Genomic DNA, 21,591 nt, shown 5'->3' with positions numbered 1-21,591 from the left:
AAGTTCCCCATTTCCTTATCTGTTCTTAAGCCAGTCACAAACATCTTCATCCTCTCTGGCATGTGCATTTGTAGGCTTCAGAGTTGCCATCTTCTGGTAACTACTCTTAGTCTCTATGTAGTGGTCCTGCAACCATGTGCTGTGCTGCACAGGATCATGGTGTCCCAGATGCTGGAGCCTAGGGAGGCACACGTCCCATTGTGGGGCCCTATCTCCAGGAGTGGCCATCCTCTAAGCCCCTGGTGTGCCCTGCATCTTCTGGTCCCCTGAGCGCTCCCGTCCATGTGGGAAGCAAGGCCAGAGGCCTAGAAAATCCAAAATGCCAAAAGCCCAGAAAGAGAGCTTACACCAAGCTCCAAAGCAAGAGAGTGACTTTTTAGTACCAAGCGTGTGAGAGAGTAAGAGAGCTTTTCTGTACCTTTTCTTTAAAAGAAGGCCCTCCTGAAATCTCACGTGCATAGGAAGCCAGTGGGAGTGTCCAGCTTTCCCCACTGTGCGTTAGTGTCCACTATTTTTGTCAGCTCCTCGGTGTCTTTGAACCTCTTTCAGTTGCCATCTCTAGCCAGGGGAAGTTTCCCAGCCACACATAGACACATAAGCATCTGTTTGTCCAGGGCTGGGCTTCGGCTCCCACAGCTCACACAGGCACTGTACGAGCTCCCCCCACCCCTGCTATGTCAGGAGCCACTCTGGCAGCACAGCTCACATTCTCACAGTCACATTTATAATTTGCTCGGGCAGCAGGCTCCTCCTTTCACAGCTCACCCCTTCAGGAAGTCAAGGGCTGTTTTATTTGCCTTCTGCTCTGTTGGCACCCTTCTCCCCTCACCCCAGCCTTTTTTCAGGATTGGGTGTTGGGGGTTCCTCTATATTCCAGGGACCTACCTCTGACCTACCCTGTCACAACATCATACTCAATGGTGAAAGCATCTCCTCTAAGATCAGGAAAAAGACCAGGATGCCCACTCTCACCACCATTATTTAACATAATATTGGAAGTCTTAGCCAGAGCAATTAGACAAAAGAAATAAATAAAAGGCATCAAAATTGGGAATGAAAAAGTCAAATGATCCCTTTTGGCAGATGGCATGACTCTACATGTAAAAACCCTAATGATTCCAGTAAAAATCTATTAGAAACAATAAACAAATATAACAAAGTTATAGGGTACAAAATCAATGTACAAAAATCTGTTGTGTTCCCATATACTAACAATGAAATATCAGAAAAAGAAAGAAAACTCATTCTCAATTGCAGCAAAAAGAATACAATACTTAGAAATAAACTTAACAAAGGAAGTAAAGTACCTATATACTGAACTCTAAAAGATATTGTTTTAAGAAACTGAAGACCCAAAGAAAAAAAATTCTGTGCTCCCTGGCTGGTGTGACTCAGTGGATTGAGTGCCAGCCTGCAAACCAAAGGGTTGCCAGTTCGATTACTAGTAAGGGCACATGCCTGGGTTGCAGGCCAGATCCCTAGTGGGGCGTGCATAAGGGGCAACAACACATTGATGTTTCTCTTCCTTTCCTTTCCTTCCCTTCTCCTCTCTCTAAAAATAAATAAATAAAATCTTTAAAAAAACCCTCTGTGCTCATGGATTAGAAGAATCAACATAGTTAAAATAGCCATATTATCTAAAGCAATATACATACAAGTTTAATGGCTTTAATGTTATCTCCATTAAATCCCAATGGCAGCCATAGCCAGTGTGGCTTAATTGATTAGAGTGTCATCCTGTGAACCAAAAAGTCACCAGTTCCATTCCTGGTCGGGACACATGCCTTGCTTGTGGGGTAGGTCTCCTAGTCCCCACTGGGCCATGAGCAGGAAGCATTTTCTCTTACATCCATGTTTCTCTCCCTCTCTCTCTCCCTCCCTTCCCCTCTCTCTGAAACCAAAAGGCATGTCTTTGGGTGAGGGTAAAAATAAATAAATAAATAAATAATTTTTTTTTGATCTGGCATTTTTCAAGGAAATAGAACAAGAAATGATCAAACTTGTATGGAACTGCAAAAGACCCCAAATAAACAAAATAATCCTGAGAAAAAAGGACAAAGCCAGAGATATCACATTCCCTGACTTCAAACTATACCACAAAGCTATAATAATCAAAACAGTGCAGTATTGGCAGAAAACAGACACAGAGTAGTGGAACAGAATTGACAGCCAGAAATAAACCTAGATATATATGGGCAACTAATTTTTGACAAAGGAACCAAAAATGTACAATGGAGAAAAGAAAGCCTCTTCAATAAACAATGCTGGGAAAATCAGAAAGCCACACAAAATGAAAGACTATTTGATACCACACACAGAAATTAACCCCAAATGGATTGAAGATCTAAATACAAGACCTGCCACAACAAAATACACAGAAGAAACATGGGTACTGAACTTATGAACCTTGATCTCAAAGAGGATTATGAACTCGGCCCCAAAAGCAAAGGAAATAAAAGCAAATATAAATGAATGAGACTACATCAAACCAAAGAGCTTCTGCACAGCAAAAGAAACCATCAACAAAACAAAAGGCAACTAACCAGTACAGCATAGGAAATAGTCAATAACATTGTAATAACTTTGTATGGTACCAGGTGGGTACTTGAAGTATTGGGGGCATCAGCTTGGAAATGAAATGGTTATCTAACCACCATCCTGTACACTTGAAACTAATATAAAATAATACTGAATGTCAACTATAATTGAAAATTAAAATTTAAAAATATTTAAGAATAAAGAAACAACAAAACAAAAAGTCAACCAACTGAATGAGAAGACATTTGCAACAATATATCCAATAAGGGGCTAATATCCAAAATATATAAAGAACTCATGCAAATTAAATACAACAAAGGACAAACAATCTTACTTAAAAGTAGGCAGAGGACTGGAACAGACCCTTTTCTCAAGAAGACAAGTGGTCAACAGATATATGAAAACATGCTCAACTTTACTAGCTATAAGGGAAATGCAAATCAAAACCACAATGAGATATCACTTTGCACTAATAAGTAATTACCTTGTACTTATTAGTAATCACCTATTACTAATAAGACTAGAAATAAGTGTTGGAGAGGATGTGAAAAAATAACAACCCTCAGACATTGCTGGTGGGAATGTAAACTGATACAGCCACAATGGAAAGCTGTGTGGGCGTTCCTCAAAAATTGAAAATACAGTTACTGTATGACCCAGCAATCCCTCTTCTGGGTATCTTAATCAAAAAATTGAAAACATTTATTCATTAAGATATATGTACCGCTATGTTCATTGCAGTATTATTCACAGTAGCTAAGACATGGAAACAACCTAAGAAGTGTCTTTTGATGAATGACTGGATACTTTTGATGAATGACTGGATAAAGATACGGTACACATATATAATGGAATACTACTCAACCATAAGAAAAGATGAAACACTGCCATTTGTAACATGGATAAATCTTGAATATCATGCTAATCGAAGTAAGTCAGGTAAAAAAAAAAACAAGAACTGTAGGATTTCAGTCACGTGGGATATAAATCAGAAGGCAACCAACCAACAAAACTTACAGACACAGACAATATGAAAGTTACCAGAGGGGAAGGAGGTTGAAGATCGAAGTGAGTCAACAGGTCCAAATATATGTACGGTGATGACAGAAGTCTAGACTTTGGGTGGTGAGAACGCAATGCAATTTACAGATAATTATAGGATTGTACACTTGAAACTTATATTCTGTTATTAACCAATGTCATCCCAATACTTTTGTTAAAAGGTTTTCTGGGGTGGGGCCTCTTTGAGTGATGAGATGGAGATAGAGGCCAGAGCAGAGCCTGTGGGACAAGTATAAGAGGACATTGTAGAGCTCTTCTTAGTATGAGTTTCGCCAGAAGCAGAAGCTGAGGCAAGGATTTGAGATTATTTGGAAGAGGCAAGAGATGGTAGGAGAGGCAGGAAGTAACATAGGAAAGGGAAAGCAGCCAAGAGTATGTTATTAAGCCAGAACCTCTGTGGGGAAAGTGGAGCTTATTTCTGTCGGGAAATTTTGAGAGGCCAGGTACAACATGCACAGAGGTGAGGGACCTGGAATAGTGACAACATATACATCTCCTATCAGTCACTGGTTGAAGGTTGTCAAGAGTGGGAAGTTTCATGAACTTCCTGGCATTTAGGCTTGCCATGTTCATATCACTGGCAGACAGGCACCAGTGGCTAATAATGCCCACAGGCAAAGCTATCATGTGCTGGCACTGGCAATCAAACCACTGTGTGTTCATAGGGGGTGTTGTGACGAGATACAGACTTAGCACCCACAGCATCTGCTAGACACTCCCACCCAAGCACATTCATCACCAGTGGTGTCCATCCTGAGGCCCATGCCTACAAGCAGCCCAGGATGGCTGTGAATACAGCCCAACACAAAATCTTAAGTTTACTTAAAACATTACAAGATTTTGTGATTACGTGTCACAATGTATTAACATGTGGGCCAAGACAACTCTTGTTCCATTGTGGCCCAGAGATGCCAAAAGGTTGGACACCCCTGATCACTACCCCCCCAGCAAGGCACCGTAGCCACTCCCCAGCACCAATGCCTCCAGAGATTAGACAATAACAGTTCTAGTCCAAATTGAGTTTAATAGGGAGTTTCAGGGAGGGATTCACTGGAAATAGAGGTCTGGGGCTGGGGCCTGGTCGAATTTTGAATTAGAAAGCAGTGGGACCTAGGGGGACTCTAATCCAGGAGTCTTTCCCAAATCTCAGGGTTAAGGACCTGAAGAGGTTGGGGGGGTTCATCTTAACAGCTCTGCTAGGATGGTACCGGGAGCTGTTTTGAGATGCCTCGAACACCATGTAGGAGAATTACATCTCAGGTTCCAGGTATGAAAGCTAAGTTAGGAAAGGGGGATTCTAAAAGATCCAGTGGGGAAAGGGTTAGGGTCCAGGATGTTTCATAGAAACAATCAAGGGGCCTCGATTTCACAGAAATCATCAAGGGGGCTCCTTGTGGGTGGGTAGGGATAGCACACCACCCCAAATGTTGGGGACTGTTTACCACCCCGCCCCCAGCAGCCACTTTGGGGTTTTTAATGTAAGACCTCCAATGGCAGGACATTCCACATACATTATCATGGATTGCAACATTAGCATACGCTGCTGTCCCACAGGACGGTGGGGGACTGGAAAATCAGTCCAGGTTCTGGGTTTGAGTCCTAAGAGGACAGGCCTGGGGGTGCCATGCGGCTCCTCTTCAATAACTGCCGGAGCTGTGAACAAGACAAGGCAGGAGGTGTTTTGGAGGTTGCAAGAAGAGGGTGGCAGGGGCACAGCTGGTGAAGTTGGGGGTTAAAGAACAAAAGTAGAGTGGGGTCAGTTGGGTTTGAAGATCAGAGATTCAGAGTCAAGATTTAGAGTTGCCAGTGAAGGTCTGGGTTCACACATTGAGAAAAGGCTCAGGAGCCAGAACTGGGAGTGAAGAGAAAGCTGTTGCTGGTTGGGTGTTCCCACCTTTGGTTTCCCATTGGGAACTCCCTGGGAGTTAAAGGGTAGAGCCATAGGGTCAGAGGTCCATCCCATTTGGGGGTCAGGGGTCCCACTTTGAGGTCAGGACTCAGGGTTAGGGACAAGGAATTGGAGGTCATATCTGGGGATTCAAGGTCATACCTTGAGGTCAGAATTCAGGATTGGAAGTAGAGATCATACTTTGAGGTCAGGGTTGAAGTAGAGGTCAGGAGGAGTTACCATTACAGGGTAAGGGATCAAATACTGAGGTAAGAGGTCACATTTTTAAGTCAGGGTTGGATAGGAGTCAAGGTCACCTTCTGAGATTACAAGTAACCCTCTAAGGTCAGAAATGTATAGGGTCAGCAGTTCACCCTGTTAGGTCAAAGGCCACACTGCAATCAGAGTGGGCTCAGTGCTTACCCCCTCAGGGCCCGGCCCAGGCCGCAGAAGGTGGACAGGCTGCTCATTCTCCAGGTTTCGAAGTGTTGGATCTGCCCCAGCTGCCAGCAGGCTCCGTACTATGGCCTCCTGGGGTGGGCCAGGGGGCAGGGCAGCTGCCATGTGGAGCGCTGTGTTCCCATGGGCCTGGAGAAAGTAAGGGGAGGGCTGATGATTCAGATTCAGCTGGCCTGGGCCTCAACATCACACTTCACGTTCTGCAATGTCCATGCACATATTTCTCCCTCCACAACAACACTCCACATACCCCTGTCTACATCATACACATCCTATCCATTTATGTCCACATCCTGTGCAGTCCCCACCCAGGTCCCAGCCAATGATCCCCTCACAGTCACAGTCCACAAGACTCTCAACATCCCACTGCCCTCTATACCAGATCTCTCACTATCTGCCCATTCTAGCCTAGGTCCCCCACCTTCATGTTGACAAAGGCTCGCAGGTCTCCCTGTGGCAGCTCCAGCAGCAGCTGAACTAGGGTGGGGTTGGCGGCCTGCACAGCCAAATGCAGAACTGTCTTGTTGCTCTTGATCTCCTGTGGGGAGAGAAACAGCAGAGGTCAGGCCGGTCCTCACATTCAGGCCCCCTCCCACAGAGCCCAAAAGCCTTTAGAAACCCTGCCTCTCCTCTGTAAGCACCCAGGGGTGCCTTATACAGTTGTGTGGGTTATACACTATACAAAAATGTTTAAGGGGGTACCATTTGCATCATACAAATCACAGAACTTTATATTTATTAAGATAATTCTCCAGCCCAAGTGTCTGAAGAAAAAGGCTCTTTTCCTAATCTTCCAAAGGGGCTCTCTGCACTAGCAGTTGGCCTGGCCAACCCACATTCTATTAAGCACAAATGTACTCACATCCCACATGGATTGCACTTTATTTACAAACATTAAGAACTAAGCAACATTAATCAATAGACTAAACTAAGCCTATATCCATTTCCATATTAAGCTGTTCTCTTCATATTTTGGAGCAAATAAAGCCATTTTCCACAATGAAACTTTAGTATGAGCCTTTGAAGAGTTTGTAATGATAACAAACATTAAAAAGGTTATGTAGCCTTGACTGGTATGGTTCAGTGGATTGAGTGCCAGCCTGCAAAGCAAAAAGTTGTCAGTTTGATTCCCAGGCGGAACATAAGCCTAGGTTGTAGGCCAGGTCCCCGGTTGGGGGCGTGCAAGAGGCAACCACACATCACTGTGTCTCCCTTTTTCTCCCTCCCTCCCTCTCTCTAAAAATAAATAAATAAATATTTTAAAAGATGTTATGTGTTTATACAGGGTAAAATAACCTTGTTGGCTCACCAAATAAATTATGAAAACAGAGATAGAGGTGAAGATCTAAATTGAGAGTGACCTAAGACATATCATTGCAATATGTGGGCTTTATTTGGATCCTCCAGGGTTGTTTTTTATTTAATGAAAAAAAAATAAATGTATATCACTTGAGGGCCAAACAAAATTTGAACACAGCCAAGGTATTTGACATTATAAAATTGTTAATTATTTTTAAGGTAGATATTGGTGTTAAAGTTCTTACCTTTTAAAGACACACACATATTTTTGGATAAAATTATATGCTTAGATTTTATTAACAATAATATAGTTAGGTAGAGGAACAGATGAGACAGGACTGGCTATAATTTGCTGGTTATTGATATTTGTTTGGTACATGGAGTTTATTATACTATTTTATTTTTTCTTTTTAATTTTATTTATTGATTTGAGAGAGTGAGAGAGAGAGCAAGAGAGAGAGAGAGAAACATCCATTTGTTGTTCTAGTTTACTTATGCAGTCATTGGTATCTGATTGTGATTCTTGTATGTGCCCCAACCAGGGAATGAACCCATAACCTTGGTTTATCAGGACAACATTCCAACCAACTGAGTTAGCTACCCAGCCAGGGCCATCATACTATTTCTGTACTTTATCTGTATCAAAATTCTTTAACAAAGATAAACAAAAATACACATGGATTTTTAATTCCCTCGGCTAGCTTGTGAAAGAGGGAAAGGAGGATAATACTGACTAATTGTTAAAAGCTCAGTTCTGGGATCAGACTAACTGGTTTCTAATCCCTTCTCTAACACTCATAAGCTGTAAGACTTTTGACACCGTGTGCTTCTGCTTTCCATATCAGTAAAGTGGAAAAACAATAACATAGGCATCATAGGATGTTTGTGAGAATTCGATAAATTAATCTATGAAACTTAGCTCTTGATGTATAATAAGTGCTTGATAAACATAAACTGAGATCAGTAATATTATTTCCAGTTGACAACCGGGGCACAGAGAAGTGATATCATGTGCTCCAGGATACATAGCTGGGAAGATGCAAAGTAAGTATTAGTGAGGTACCCCCCATCCCACCAGACCTCCTTGGGGCTGGCTGCCCATAGCCCATCTCACCTGACTGGTGTGATCGGCACCCATGTGCAGCAACGTTTGGACGCAAGACAGCCTGTCTCGGGCCTGAGTATTTAGCACCGGGGACACAGGTCGGGTGGAGCATAGCAACATTGAGGGCCAGGATGGCTGTGTGGAGAGGGGTGAGGCCTGCAGAATGGAGAGAGTAAGCATTCTGCATCTGGAGCACCCACCCTGCCCTGTCCCACCTGCCACGCTGGCCCTGTCCATAATCCAACTCACCCTCAAAGTCTCTGGCTTCTAGGTCAACCTGGACCCCTGAGTTAATGACAGCCTGGGAGGAAGAGAAGGTGGAGTGGTCAGTCAGGATCCTCTCAGGCCTCCCAGTCCTGGAAGCCAGGATCTGGGCAATCAGTGAACCCCACCTGCCACAGCCATACCGAGAGGACTCCCGAAGCCCATAGGCAGCAGCCACGTGCAAGACAGAACGTCCCTGATGGTCAGTAGCATTGGGCTCTGCTCCCAGATTCAGTAGATCCTCCACAATCAGAGGTTGGTTAGCAGCAGCAGCCACCAGGAGAGGAGTCTGCAGATGACAAGAAAAGTTAGTCTGAGTCCAAAACCCACTCCCCTCTGAAATCAGGAACCCAGCCTTCAAACCCTCTGCCCTAAGATTCAGAAGGTCCAGGCCCCTGGCCCTCACCTTGCCCTTATGCTCACGAATGTCCAGGACGTCTGTACATTTGGAGCACCTCAGCTGCAGCATATGCTGCCCAGCGCAGCCCCCGAGCCGCCAACAGGTGCAGGAGCCTGAGGACAGGTCAGGGTGGCCGTGAGTACCGTCCCCCTTCCCCCCAACCAGGCCAGGAACCCAGACTCCTTTCTCTATACTCACGTGTCTCCCTCCTCATCCTGGGCCAGCAGCTGCTGTGGCCCCAAGGCCAGCATATGAGCACGGGCTGTGTCCAGGGATGGTCCGGTAACCACAGGGGGTAACTGTGGGGGTCCTGAGGAGAGTCCAGAACCCTTCCAGGATCCCACCTGTGGCAGGGAAGGTTCTGCAATAAAGCTGGAATCCAGGGGTTCCTGAAGGGTGCAGGTAGTGGGGAGAGTCAGTTAGCTGAGGATTCTCTCTTCCCAATCCAACCCCACCACACACACATATAGAGTGTGAGGTAGAGTAGCTAGCTGCATGTCCCATCTGTGCCAAGTAAACTTGGACCTTTGGGCCTTAAATTTACCCATGAGGAATGAGACCTTAACCCAGCCCCAGACCACTCAGAATGTCACATAAAATCAACTGGAAATGTTGGGGGCACTCCAGCGTTCCATTCACACTCTGCATCTCACCTCCATTCCCAAGGGAAATGGATATGGCTGCCCTGGGTCCAACGGTGGGCAAAAGTCAGAAGTCAGGAAACCTTCGGCAGCAGAAGCAGGATAAGAGTAGGGGCTGTCTGGTAGGCAGCAGGTGTATTGGGGCTCCAATCTGGAAAGCCTGTAGCTGGGGCCAGGCCGCCAAGTCCAGAACCCCACAGCCTCCTGATGTGCCGGAAAGTGGGTATGGCCTGCATGTGAGAGGAGGATTAGGGGCAGGCCTGATTATCAGAGTTAGGTAAGTCATAGCCAAGGCTGGAGGACCTGTGTGAGGACCTACAGTCTCCCAAGGTACTGAAAGCTAGTACTTCTGGGACCTAGAATCCTGGGACACCAAGGGAATCGAAGTCCTAGGATGCTGAGGGGTTGAGGGGCCTAGACTCCCAGAGCACTAAAAGGCTGGGAGCCTAGGTCTCTGGGACACCAAAGGACTATGTGCGGTAGACTACTGCACTGCAGAGAACCTCTGGGAGATGAGACTTCCACTGGGTCCCAGCAAGAATCAGAGCCTGACTCCCAATTTCCCAAAGTTGTAAGAGTTGGGTTGTGAGTCCCTGAGAGAAGCTGGGCTGGGAGCTGAAGAAACCAAAATGAGTTTCCAGACTTACCAACCTCACCCTTGTTCACAGATGGCATCAGGGGCTGGGCCAGTGGAGGTAGGAACTGTCCCTGTAGAGACATAAGCAAAAAGGAACATGGTTGAATTTACCTGGAGATTCCTCAGCATCCATTCCCCGTCTATAGGGTGTCTAAGTCGGGACTGTATCTCTCATCAGCCCTGAGGACCCAGCAAGCCAGCAAATTCCTGCCCAATAGGACATAGTCTCCTGAGAATTGTGGTGGACAGGGTTTCATGGGCCTCACCGGTGCCCCACCAGCGTCTGGCTGCTGTTGGCGGCGCCTCTGTTCTTCCAGGAGCTTTTTCACCGTCTGTGAGGGGCAGTGGCTGCGCTCATTCCGGCTCACTGTGAGGTGGAAGCAGGGCGGGGGCAGAAGTAATCAGGATCCAAGTCGTGGACAAAGGATTTGGGCGCCCTCCTGCACTCCTCACTCTCCCTCGTGGAAAAATTGGCACACTGATGCCGCCTGAGAACTCCAAACCTATATAAGGTTTCGGGTGTGGTGCCTACCCGCCTCCGCTGTTTCCTTCCTTTTGCTCCGCACTTTCCCCTCTGACCCAACTTTCCACCAGCATCATGGAAACTGAGGACTGAGGAGGAGGGTGCCCCTCTGTGAGCCCCCCCACCCCCGACTTCCGTGAAAAATCCCACCTCCAGATCTCCCAGTCCTGAGGTCTCAGGGGTTGTCTAGCATCAGATCCTGGACACGCACATCCAGGCTCCAACATCTTTCTGCCCAAGAAGCAGCCCCGCAGCATCCCCAGCCCCTCTCCTGGGGGAACCAAGCGTCAGTAACTCCCTGGAGCTCCTCAGAGATACAGAGGTTCAGACCCCATCCCCACCTTCAGACTCAGGAATCCAAGCCACATCCCGCAGGAGTCTGGACCTTCAGCATCCTCCTCCCTACGACCTGGAGTCCCAGTTCCCAGATGCCTCGTTCACACAACCCAGTGTGTCCGTATCCTCACTCAACCCCCACCCTTCCGAGTTCCGGCGGAGGAAGAGTTAAGGGTAGGAGGGAGACACGGAAACGGCCCAGAAGCTACGCGCTGACGTCACGGCGCTCCCGCAAGGGAATCTTCCATTTCCCTCTTCCTCTCTCAAGTCGGCCCCAGGGGTCCGGTTTACAGGCGGGGCGTGCGGCCAGCGTAGCTCCGTGGAATCCCCGTACATGGGGAATTCCTGCTCAGTCCCGGAACCTGGGACGGGTGGCCACTCGGCAAGTCCCGGAGGGGTGGGGGGCAGAATCACGGCCAACGTGGGCCCTGCGGCCAGGCGCTGGACCTTCCCACTGAGACTCGTGGCTAATTTTAAACAGCCGCGCTCCTAAGGACTCATCCTGACGGGATTTCTAGGGAGAAAGGAATCCCGGCCGCCAGCGCCCTCCTCCCACAGGATCAAGAATCCGGGCTCAGCGCCCTTTCATCCCCAGGACCCGATCCCAGTCCCCTTAACCCCCAGGACCAAAGAACCCAGAATTGCAGCTACTCCTCCACCATGACCCCGGAATCCTGGCCCTTTTTCTCCTCCAAACACTCGGTACCCTCAGTCTCAGAACCCAGAATCTGATACTCTAGCCCTGTCCCTCAGGACTCCAAGAGTCCGACTCCCACCCCTTCACTCTTCTGGGGCCGAGTGGGCCTCACCTCCAGTCCCTCCATTACCTCGGGGATTCCGTTGCGCAGACTGCGGGCCCCCAGGGCCCCGGCCTCGGCGCTGCGCCAGCCTCGCTGTTAACCCGCGGAGCCGCCGCTGGGTCCCCGATCTTGGGCCCTGCCAGCCGCGAGTTTTTAAACTTGGTCTAGCACCGCCCGTCCTGAGTAGAGCCCCGCCCACAGCCCGGGAGTCCCCGCGTCGCGCTTTAACAAACCCAGGCGTAAATGTCTGGGCTGACTTTGAGCGCCCAACTTGAGAGTGTTGGGAGAGAGACATGGTAGGCTCCCCAGCTTTGGTCTGCGGGAAAAGGGCCTGGGATACTGGACTCGTGAAGGAGGAGAAGGGCACTGGGGGCCTGGACTTAATGGGACTCTGTCCAGGGGGTACTGAAGACCTCAACTACTGGGCCCCAGGCTGATGCTGGGGGTGCGTGCCATATTAGAGGGCTGTGGGAGGAGGGGCTTGGGGTCGGGACTTCCTGGTCTACCGGGAGGAAAGGTCTGTAGGTAAGAATAATAAAGGTGAACTCAAATTTCTTCCCTTTCCCTCGCATCACCTTCTCCTTTTTCAGAGGTCAGTTCTCATTTAATTCATTCATCACTTAAAATAATGTATTACTGCAGGGGAAGCACTTTGGTGGATGCTGTGGTGTAGCTGTGAACTAAGCAGTCAGGAATTCCCACCCTGGAGCTGACTGACATTCCAGGCAGAGGCTGTTGTTCTCAGTTCCCATCTTCATTACTATCCACAGCACTGACAAGCGTTAATCATATTTCTCCCCTGCTCCAAGAATCCATGCTCTCCTGGTGGTTCTCCTCTCTCACTTGCTGCTCTTTCTCAGTTTTCCTAGCTATTTCCTCCTCTTCACCCATTCTTGGGGTGGAGGGGAAGAGTGGTTCTCCATCATACTAACTTGGTGATCTCATCCAGTCTCTGGCTTTAAATACCATCCATAGGCCATCAAACCCCAAATTTACATCTCTAGACCAGACTTAACCCCTGAACTCAAAAAGGCAGCTGTGGTCATTCAACTTCTCCACAGGGAGATCTAGCAGGCATTTCCAACTCATTGTGCCCAAACCTCCAGCATGTCCCCTCCTCCATTCCGTCAAAGAATGCTCTGTCTTTTCAGTTGCTTAGGCCAGAAACTTTGGTCCTTCTGGATCCCTCTCTCCCATCCATACAAACCCTTATCTATTCCATCAACAACTTTTGTTGGCTCTACCTCCAAAATCTTTCCAGAATCTCCCCAGTGCCCACACCCTCGTCCACCTGTCACCTCCCACCTGGACAATCATAGCAACTTCCCTGGCCTCTGACCCTCCCCCTTTTGGCCCCAAAGGAGGTCACAGGGACCCACCACCTGTCCTCCTGCTATGCCCCTGCCCCCCCCCACCCCCCCCCCAACACACAGTGGAAACAACTGGTTTTGCCACTGAGACCAGATAGTAAGAAGCTAGGAGAATTCCTTGGCAAGTGGAACAAGGAAACTGAGACAGATAGCTGAACAAGTAGGCCAAGCAATTTAGAGCCAGATATAGGAGTTCACCTCCCTGGTGATAACATCCAGGCCTCCATTATATCTCAGCTCCAGGCCCAGAAAAGCAGCAAAACCATATGGGCAGATGCCAGGACCAGCTGCAATGACCCACCTGCTCTGGCACTGACCAATCAGTAGAGACCAAGACCTGAAAAAACACACCTTGGGAAACCAATAAATATTCCTCTGACACCCTCCCCTAAGACCTACCATAAGATTCCTGACTGAAAGAGAGAGATAAAAGCCTTGAGACAAAGAACCCAATGAGTGAATTTCTCCCTTTGCGGAGCAGCCCATGCCATTTTCATTTCCCTCTTCTTCCCTTTTCTTCTTCCCAACAGGTATGAGTCTCCTAAACTCTAAGGGACCCTGAGACTTGCAATCATGGGAGCAATGGGCAAGCAGCAACTCATCCCAGGCTGATCCCCTCCACCTGTCCCAAGGCCCACTTGTCTCTGACCTCCCAGTGAGCTAAGGCAGCCCAGCTCAGGCTCTCCTGTTGCTTCTTCTATGCTTGGCCCTTCCTTGTTTCACTGTCCCCAGCTTTAAAAAATGTATCTTTGTAGTCACCTGGACTCACGTTGTGAAATCTTTCCCATGTGGAGTCAAGACCCACACACAACAGGCTGACACACCCAGGGCCAGGTCCCCTGTCTGGTAACTTTGTCCCCTATAGGCAATGACAGGGATCCATCACCTCTTCTCCTCCCCTTACCCACCCCTCACCCACCCCAGGAAGCAGTTGGCTTTACCACCAGCAGGGTGACATCCGCTTTTGCTACCACTCTACTCCCCCACTGTTCCTCAGAACCTGTCTGGACTAAAGCCTCCGCCAGACCCTTTCCGGCCCCCAGCCCACCATGATCCCTCCAAGCAACACGGTGCTCCTGCTTTTACTCTCAGGTGAAGCCAGCAGTTATGGGAAGGGCTAGTGTCAGCCAGAGTATTTGTGAAAGGGGCGGCTTTGGTGGCATCTGAAGGGAGGGGCAATGAGGGCATATCCTTCTTCCAGTGCCCTTTCCCTTCCCTCTTCCTTTCCCCCTTCCCTTCACTGAGATGCATTTGGCTTTGGGGCCTGGCTCTTTGCGGAGGGAAGTTAAGTTCTGGAGTGCTTGCCTGTTAATCTTCCTCTTCTCACTGCTGGGTCTCTCTGCTTCTTCTCATTTCCTGTCTCTCTCTGCTTCTCCAGGAGCTCCCCTCACATTCGGCCCCTCTTTCTCATTTGATCTTTTGGAGCGGAGCTTACTTCTCAGGACATCACCTTTCCCTGCACTCTATTTTGGGAACTACCTCTCCCCACTGATTACCTTCCTTCTCTTTCCACAGTGGCTGCAGCTCAAATAATCCCAGGTGAGAAATCAACATACCCCCTTTGCCATGCTTCTTCAGGTACTGTTTCCATCCCTAAAGTGGGCTTTCGGATACTGAAATACCCCCAGCAGCTCTCCATGTCACCATTTCACCTCTCATCCCCAAATCAGAGCCCCCGGATCCCTATCTCACTCACTGCCCTCTTCACCAAACTGAAGCCCTAGGGACTCAACCAACACCCTCCCTCCCACCCCACTCCCACCCTACCTCTCTTTAGGAGTACCCACTATGCCCAAAGCACAGTATATGTCTCACTATGCTGGGTTACCCCAGACTCTCTCTGGATCTCCATCTCTCTTTTTATGCCCCAAGTGCAACCCCAGGGAACCTGGGTCACCCCTCAGGGACTTCCTCTACTCACATGACCAAAGCACAGTCCTGAAAGCCTGAAACCCCCTCATCTGTCTTCTTGTTTTGGCCCCCACCCTCCAGGTTCCTATTCCGGATGTGGGCCCCTCCCGCTGCCACTACTGGTAGGCCTTGTGGCTGCTGATGCCATGGTATCTCTGCTAATTGTGGTGGTGGTGTTTATGTGTGCCATCCCACGTGACAGGCCCACCCAAGGTGAGGGCAGAGACAGGGCAGGGCCTGGAGTGGGGGTGGTGTCCCTAGGGAAGAGGTTTCCCTGGAGGCCCCCACCTCCCCTGGGGAAGCCCTGGAGGTGCTTCTGGGGAAACCCTGGGGGTGCTGCTAGGGGAACTCCTGAGGAAACCCCTGAGGTGGGGGTCCCCAGGGAGGTGGAGATGTAGGTGGGTGGTGGGTGGTCAGGCCTGATGCTTTCTCTCCCCCACCCCCAGAAGATGGTAAAGTCTATATCAACATGCCTGGCAGGGGCTGACCCCCTGTAACTTTGACCTTCGACTTCTGACCTTCTCATTCTGGATTGTGTGTGGCGGCACAGAAAACCCATTCCCCCACTTGGGTTGGAATAAAGCAATTGAAATACCTCTACTTCTAATTCTTCCTCAAAGAACCCAGGGTCCCCAAAGCCTCCCTCTCATTTAGTTATTTCTGGGTACATGACCTACCCTCCCAGAACTCCACATATCCCCATCACCTCAGCCCAGGGATCTGGAAAAACTCAGCAGTGTTTTGTGCTCCATGTTTATTTGGGGGCAGGGGTGTGGGAACGTGGAATATTTCAGAGAGGGCACTCTGTAGATCTGTATCTTGGTTGGAGTAGGAACAGGGTGCTGGGTAGGCATTGGGAATGACTGCATCCAGGCATCAGGTTGTTGACTGCCATGGTTTAGGCTCATTTGTAATACTGCCTCTGTGTGTTGAGGTCACTGTAGACATCTGACCTCTGACCTTGGAGCTCCTAAAGGGATGGACAGAGTGGGGATCATCAGTGGAAGGGGTCTGCCAAATAAACGTAAACACAATCCAACCTTCTCCCAGTGGCCTGCAAGTGCCCTGGTAGCTTTTTCAACCTTGCAGCCATGTTAGACATCTAGATTTAAGTGCCCCAAGTTCAAAGTTCTCCTTTCTCTTCTGCCTCATCATTATGCCCCATGCCTCAGGGCCTTTGCGCATACTACTCTGCCTGGAACACCAGTCCCCTAAGTATTCTCATGAATGGTTCCTTCTCCCCCTTCAAGTCTTAGCTCATGTCACTTCCTCAGAAGGCATTTCTTAATTTCCCCATCTGTGGTTTCTCCCCCCACACACACACCCCAGTCCTGTCACATCAGTCTGCTTTATTCCTTCATGATGCCTTCCCAAATGATCTTATTTGTTCATTTGCTTCAAGTCTGTCTCCCCAACTAGGATATAAGCTCTGCTGCTGTGTCCTCAGTATCTCGTTACACATACATGTCAACAAATAAAGTGGAGCAATGCTTTTCCCTAATATTTCACTGCCCACAGGAACTGGAAAGCCCCTTCAGTCCTCTGGACATCACAGAGCCAAACTCAAAATTCTTACACTTTACAAAGAGACTTTTCATCACAAATGAGGCAAAGCAAAACTGGTTGCAGACAAGTAAAACAGATTTCACAGAGCAGGGATCGTAGTTATAGAGAGGGGTGGGGTGTATGGCCCCAAAAGGCAGGCATCACATAGAACCCCTGAAATCATATGCATATAGTCAGACTGGGTGTGCATATATGCACCCTGGAGAGGGATCTATTTGGTTTCCATCAGATTCACAGAACAGCTCATGACCCCCTAAAGGATTAAGAGTGATGTTGACAGAGAGGCAGGAGATAGAAAGATCCCTTTATCTGCATCGTGGTTCTTAAGGATTTCAAAGATATTTAAACCACTCCTAGATTATATGCACAATTTTCTATTTTTTGTGTGGATTTTTCTGAGGAGTCTCTAGCTTTCATCAGCTTTTCAAAAGGATGCAGGATCCCAGCCCCCACCCCCAATTCTAGAACTCCTCTCTTTAGAGTTACCAAACTCATATTGAATTATATCATCTACACTGATAAGAGCTTCTCCCAGAAATCAGCCTGTCCTAGGCTGGGCTTTTCCAGAACAATTCAGAGACTGCCTTCTGGCTAAGGCCTGTGTTTGCCTTTGCAAAGGCAAAATATCCCTATATTTCCTCTCCACACATTTTAAGCTGAGTATAAGATCATGATTAATCACTGAAATTAGTTTTGGACAGGTGTCCCATTAGTCTTCAAGGGTTTGAGGAGCTTCAAGAAAGTGGTTTTAGAGTCTAAGTTCTAGAGGAACTTGGGGTAGGGGCAGTGTTTAGGACAGACACCCACAGGGCAGGAGTGAGATAGAAGAAAAGGAAGCTAGTTTCCTCACCTGATAAGGCGACTCTGTCTCAGTGATGTGCTGTTTCTGGGTCACTGCTAGGGGTGGGGAGTAGCACAGGGTACAAAGACAGACCAGGTGGTAAATTGGGATTATTTGGTTGATGTAAAATCAGCCCCTCCATCATCATCCCCATGGATGATTGTGACTTGGGAGTTTACCCCTCCCCTCCAGGCAATCCCCAGAGGGCCCCATCCCCTTCCAGCCCCACTCACCCTCTACAGCTCCTCTCCCTCGAGGGACTAGCCGGCCCAGAGAGTACACAGCCAAGGCAATGAGGAGGGTGAGCACCAGGTCCCCCAGCACGATACCCGCCAGCACACCAGGGCTTACTACTGAGCAGTTGCATTCTGGCAATGTATATGACACAGGGGTCAGGGGAGATCAGTAGGAGTCGGGAAATTGGGAAGGAGTATCAGCAGGACGAGGGTTGGAGAGATTTGGGAAGAAATGGGTAGGTTTTTTGGAAGTAGGGAAGGGGATTTCAGGGTCTAGGCATACCGCTCTGGGCCTGGACAGGGCTGAGGCCTGAGGAGAGAAAAAGAAGGTAAATTCGGGCATGGAAGGTAGAAGCTGGGGACATTGAACTTCCATGTGATGAGGGGGCCATGGTGTAGAGCAACCTCTGGTAAGGCCTGTGGCAACATAAAGGTCACAGGACTGTGTAACTTCTACACCGACTTCTCCTGTTACAACACTCTTAGGGTCCCATCCCTTGTCCTCGGCTTCCGCCAGAGGCCAAATATTGGAGTCTCAGGTTCTGGGAGAGACCCATAGGGTTTGGGGGGCTGGAGATCTGCTCTTATCCCAATCTTCCTCTTTGGTTCTCTCCTCCTACCCTGCTCCCTCCCTGCCTTGCCCCGAGCAGAGCCCAGGGACTCTGGAGGCAGCTGCAGAAGCTCTCAACTCACCACCCACAGTCAGAAGAAGAGGCAGGAGCAGGAGCCTGTTGGAGGGTCCAAGGCCCCCCATGATGCAGGCAACACTGCTGGATACTACAGTCCAAGGGCCAGTGGGATGTGGCTAACCAAGTGAAGGAGGAAGTCTGAGGTGGGTGGTGGCAAGAGGGAGGAGGGGACAACAGGGAGGAGGGACAGAGAGATAACACCAGAAAGAATCAAGCCCAGACACCCCAGGGGCAATGCTATGGCCCCCAATGGCTGGACACGAAGGCCAAAGAGTGTATATATGAACTTGACCTCCATCCCCAATCAGGGAGTCACACATTATAACAGGAAGATCAGTGGCTGGCTATGATTGAAGCCAGCTCTTCCTGGCTGGGCAACCTTAAGCAAGTCTCTCAACCTCTCTGGGCCTCAGTTTCCTCATCTGTAAAATGGGGAATAAAATAGTACCTACTTTATAGGGAGTTGTGGGATCAAATAAATTAATGTTTCTAGAACAGCAGCTGACATTTGTCATCTTTTTATAAGTGCCTGCTATAATTATTAGAGAATCAGAACTTTGTGATGTTCACAGCATATTAAAGAGAGCCATCAGGATATGGGCACTAATAATGTGCAGGCACTCTGTCCCAAGTGCTGACTCATTTAACCCAACTACACCCTTCTGACATAGATGCTCTTAACCCCATTTTACAGAAAAGTAAACACACTTGCCCAAGATCACACAGCAAATAAATGTGGAAATGGAACCCAGAACTTAAAGACAGATACTTGACTCTTAGGCAGAAAGCAAAAAGAGCCAAGATAGAGAAGGGGAAAATGATGGTAAGACAGAGAAAGAGGCAGAGGAACAGTGACATAGATACATATACATCACAGACACAAGATTGGGGGTTAGGGTGAGGCAGATGGGGGACAATGCAGTGACAACTGTGCTGTGCTGGGCTGGGCTGCTTCATCAGATGAGGAAGTGGCTGGAAGTGAGGACTGAGGGAGGCCACCCAGAAGGAGACAGGGACTTCCAGCCCTCAGCAGGAGGGCTGGGGGGTAGGGCTGGGGAAGGAGGAACCTGAGGTTAGGGCACTGGGGGGATGGGCCAGCAGCAGGAAAGCCCCCCCACCCCCATCCAGGCGTCACACCCCACAGCTCCTTGGGCCTAGGCTAAGGAGAGAAAAGGGGAAACTGGGTGTTGGTCATGGGACAGACTCTGAGTGGCCCACTGCTGGGGCGGATTGGGGGTGGGGGATATTTGGAGTCTGAAAGAGAGAGTCTCGGCCCAGACTGAGGCAGCACTGGCTGCTGACAAGGAGAAAATTCTGAGACCTCTGAAATTAAATTACATCAGGCCATGAGTGGAAGGAAGAGACAAGAAAGATTAATCAGTTAACAAGTTGAGGGCAAAGCAACAAAAGACTGCTTACATTCCTAAATGTAAATATACTGAATTAACTTCCAGCAGGCTATTCTTCCATCATCCAGAGAACAACTAAGTGAATAGCCAACCACAAGGCACCACCAACCCCCTGGGTCAGCTGTTTGTTTACACATGAACTTTTCGAACTGTTGTCCACAACCAATTCAAAGGAGCAAATGTTTCTTCCTTAGAGACAATGGACCTATCCTATCCCAGAACTAGCCCTGCCTCAACTTCTACCATCCTCTTTATCTGGTACCCAATGTAAATTCTCTAAAAAAAACTCACATCTTTCTTCCCCAGACTCATTGTATAAAGGAGCCCCATCAACTCTAGGATGGTGGACATGTTGTCTTCTCTATCTAGCCCTGCTGCTTGTGGTTTAGACCACATGCCTCAGGACCTGGTCCTTTTCTGACTAGCATTTGTCTCAGTAAACCCCTTCTATCAGAAAAGCTTTGGGCTGTGAAACTTTTTTGTTTAACATTGCTAATGGCTGCCATTGTCCATGCCTGGCTGAGTCCTTTTGCTAAAGAACCAACACCCCCGCCACCATTACCAGCACCAGGTCTGGAGTGAAGAAGGAGAGAACAGGCTCTTCAGGCTCTACTGGCCCCTCAGACCACTCCAGGTGAATACAGCAGCGTCAGCCAGGGACTATCAGGGACCAGAGGAGCTCTGAGTTAGTAGAGCCCTGATCTGACTCCAGTGTTCATCAGCTTCCTCTGGCTTGGCATGGGAAGCAGGCTTTCAGGTGCAGATAGAAGATCAGGGGGCCATGGTAATATAATGGTCTGATTTATTGTGAGGGTTTATGATGTTTATCAGAATAATGCCTGTCTAGCACACTCACTATGCTCAATGAATGTTAGTTATTATCATTACTGTTATTATTTATAGTACTTCAAGTATCCAGTTCTGGGCTCACCTTGATAAAAATCATCCTTCAGCCTCAGGCTCAGCCTCATCCTCAGCCTCCTGATCTGGTCCTCCCTGCTCCTGCTGTTGTTGTCTATGGATATTAGGCTCTTCCATGGGATCACAAGGAAAAAATTCCAAGGACCGATACACAGGAGACTGTGATGTGGCATGGTTTATTTCAGTGGAAATAGAAGCTGCCCCCGAGTTTCTAATGTCCCATCTCCCTCTGTCCCACCATGGAAAATCAGGGCCAGAAATAGAGTCAATGTCCAGAGATTCTGTGTCATATCAAAGTACAAGCCAGTCCAGTATCAGATAGTTCAATGTGTGTTTCCAGCTGTAGTCCATTTCAGGCTCCCCGCTGGAGCCTGTGTGTGGAGTCTGCATGGCCACGGGACATGTGGCTGCTGGGGCCACATGGCCACAGAGAGAAGGAGTGCAATACTGGGTGAGGCAGCCGCAGAAAGAGGGAAAGATTCTTTGTTTCCCTGAGAATATATTAGCTAGGGCTTAGAGTGGATCAGGTAGCTTTTCAAAATGACCAATCAATTTCCCAAACTTTTGCAGGTTTTGGATAGGTCCACACCCCTTAGTTAGACTGACAGCCCTCTATGGTCTAGCACCTCCCCCTACGCTCCCCCAACAATCTGGCACTGGAGGAGGGGAAGGGAGGAGTGTTAATTTGCATGGTAG

General features: G+C 48.5%; 3 protein-coding genes across 8 annotated transcripts; 1 reads left to right on the top strand and 2 right to left on the bottom strand.

Annotated features, from left to right (window-relative positions):
• Positions 1–4,604: 4,604 nt before the first annotated feature.
• On the bottom strand, positions 4,605–12,227 carry NFKBID (NFKB inhibitor delta). Its single transcript, XM_028529947.2, is given in 15 exon segments — positions 4,605–5,253; positions 5,912–6,076; positions 6,369–6,485; positions 8,361–8,451; positions 8,453–8,507; positions 8,601–8,652; positions 8,759–8,772; positions 8,775–8,904; positions 9,022–9,048; positions 9,050–9,128; positions 9,214–9,404; positions 9,669–9,886; positions 10,304–10,364; positions 10,560–10,660; positions 11,980–12,227. Coding segments are annotated over 13 exon segments (1,221 nt in total). The 5' UTR covers positions 10,332–10,364; positions 10,560–10,660; positions 11,980–12,227; the 3' UTR covers positions 4,605–5,199.
• A 1,337-nt stretch (positions 12,228–13,564) lies between these two features.
• HCST (hematopoietic cell signal transducer) lies at positions 13,565–15,833 on the top strand. Of its 3 annotated transcripts, none has more exons than XM_036011897.1 (5): positions 13,565–13,778; positions 14,247–14,414; positions 14,838–14,900; positions 15,315–15,446; positions 15,683–15,833. In XM_036011897.1, exons 2-5 carry the CDS (start codon positions 14,372–14,374, stop codon positions 15,718–15,720), a joined length of 276 nt encoding a protein of 91 aa, XP_035867790.1. In that variant the 5' UTR covers positions 13,565–13,778; positions 14,247–14,371; the 3' UTR covers positions 15,721–15,833. The 3 variants fall into 3 exon arrangements, with proteins under 3 accessions (XP_035867790.1, XP_035867789.1, XP_028385883.1); XM_036011896.1 differs by having other exon boundaries at positions 13,570–13,778; positions 15,680–15,833; XM_028530082.2 differs by having other exon boundaries at positions 13,573–13,778; positions 14,838–14,861; positions 15,680–15,833.
• Positions 15,834–15,970: 137 nt separating this feature from the next.
• On the bottom strand, positions 15,971–18,712 carry LOC114511370 (transmembrane immune signaling adaptor TYROBP). Of its 4 annotated transcripts, none has more exons than XM_028530079.2 (5): positions 18,570–18,712; positions 18,160–18,186; positions 17,874–18,008; positions 17,650–17,693; positions 15,971–16,203 (listed from the first exon to the last, which is right to left on the bottom strand). In XM_028530079.2, the coding sequence occupies exons 1-5, from the start codon at positions 18,628–18,630 to the stop codon at positions 16,138–16,140; spliced, it is 333 nt and encodes a 110-aa protein (XP_028385880.1). In that variant the 5' UTR covers positions 18,631–18,712; the 3' UTR covers positions 15,971–16,137. The 4 variants fall into 4 exon arrangements, with proteins under 4 accessions (XP_028385880.1, XP_028385879.1, XP_028385882.1 ...); XM_028530078.2 differs by having other exon boundaries at positions 17,650–17,696; positions 18,570–18,711; XM_028530081.2 differs by lacking the exon at positions 18,160–18,186 and having other exon boundaries at positions 18,570–18,706.
• Positions 18,713–21,591: the final 2,879 nt, after the last annotated feature.

Source organism: Phyllostomus discolor, chromosome 12, assembly GCF_004126475.2.
Source record: "Phyllostomus discolor isolate MPI-MPIP mPhyDis1 chromosome 12, mPhyDis1.pri.v3, whole genome shotgun sequence".
Lineage (NCBI taxonomy): Eukaryota > Metazoa > Chordata > Mammalia > Chiroptera > Phyllostomidae > Phyllostomus > Phyllostomus discolor.
Note: the sequence above shows the minus strand (reverse complement) of the source record. Positions and strands in the feature narration are given on the sequence as shown.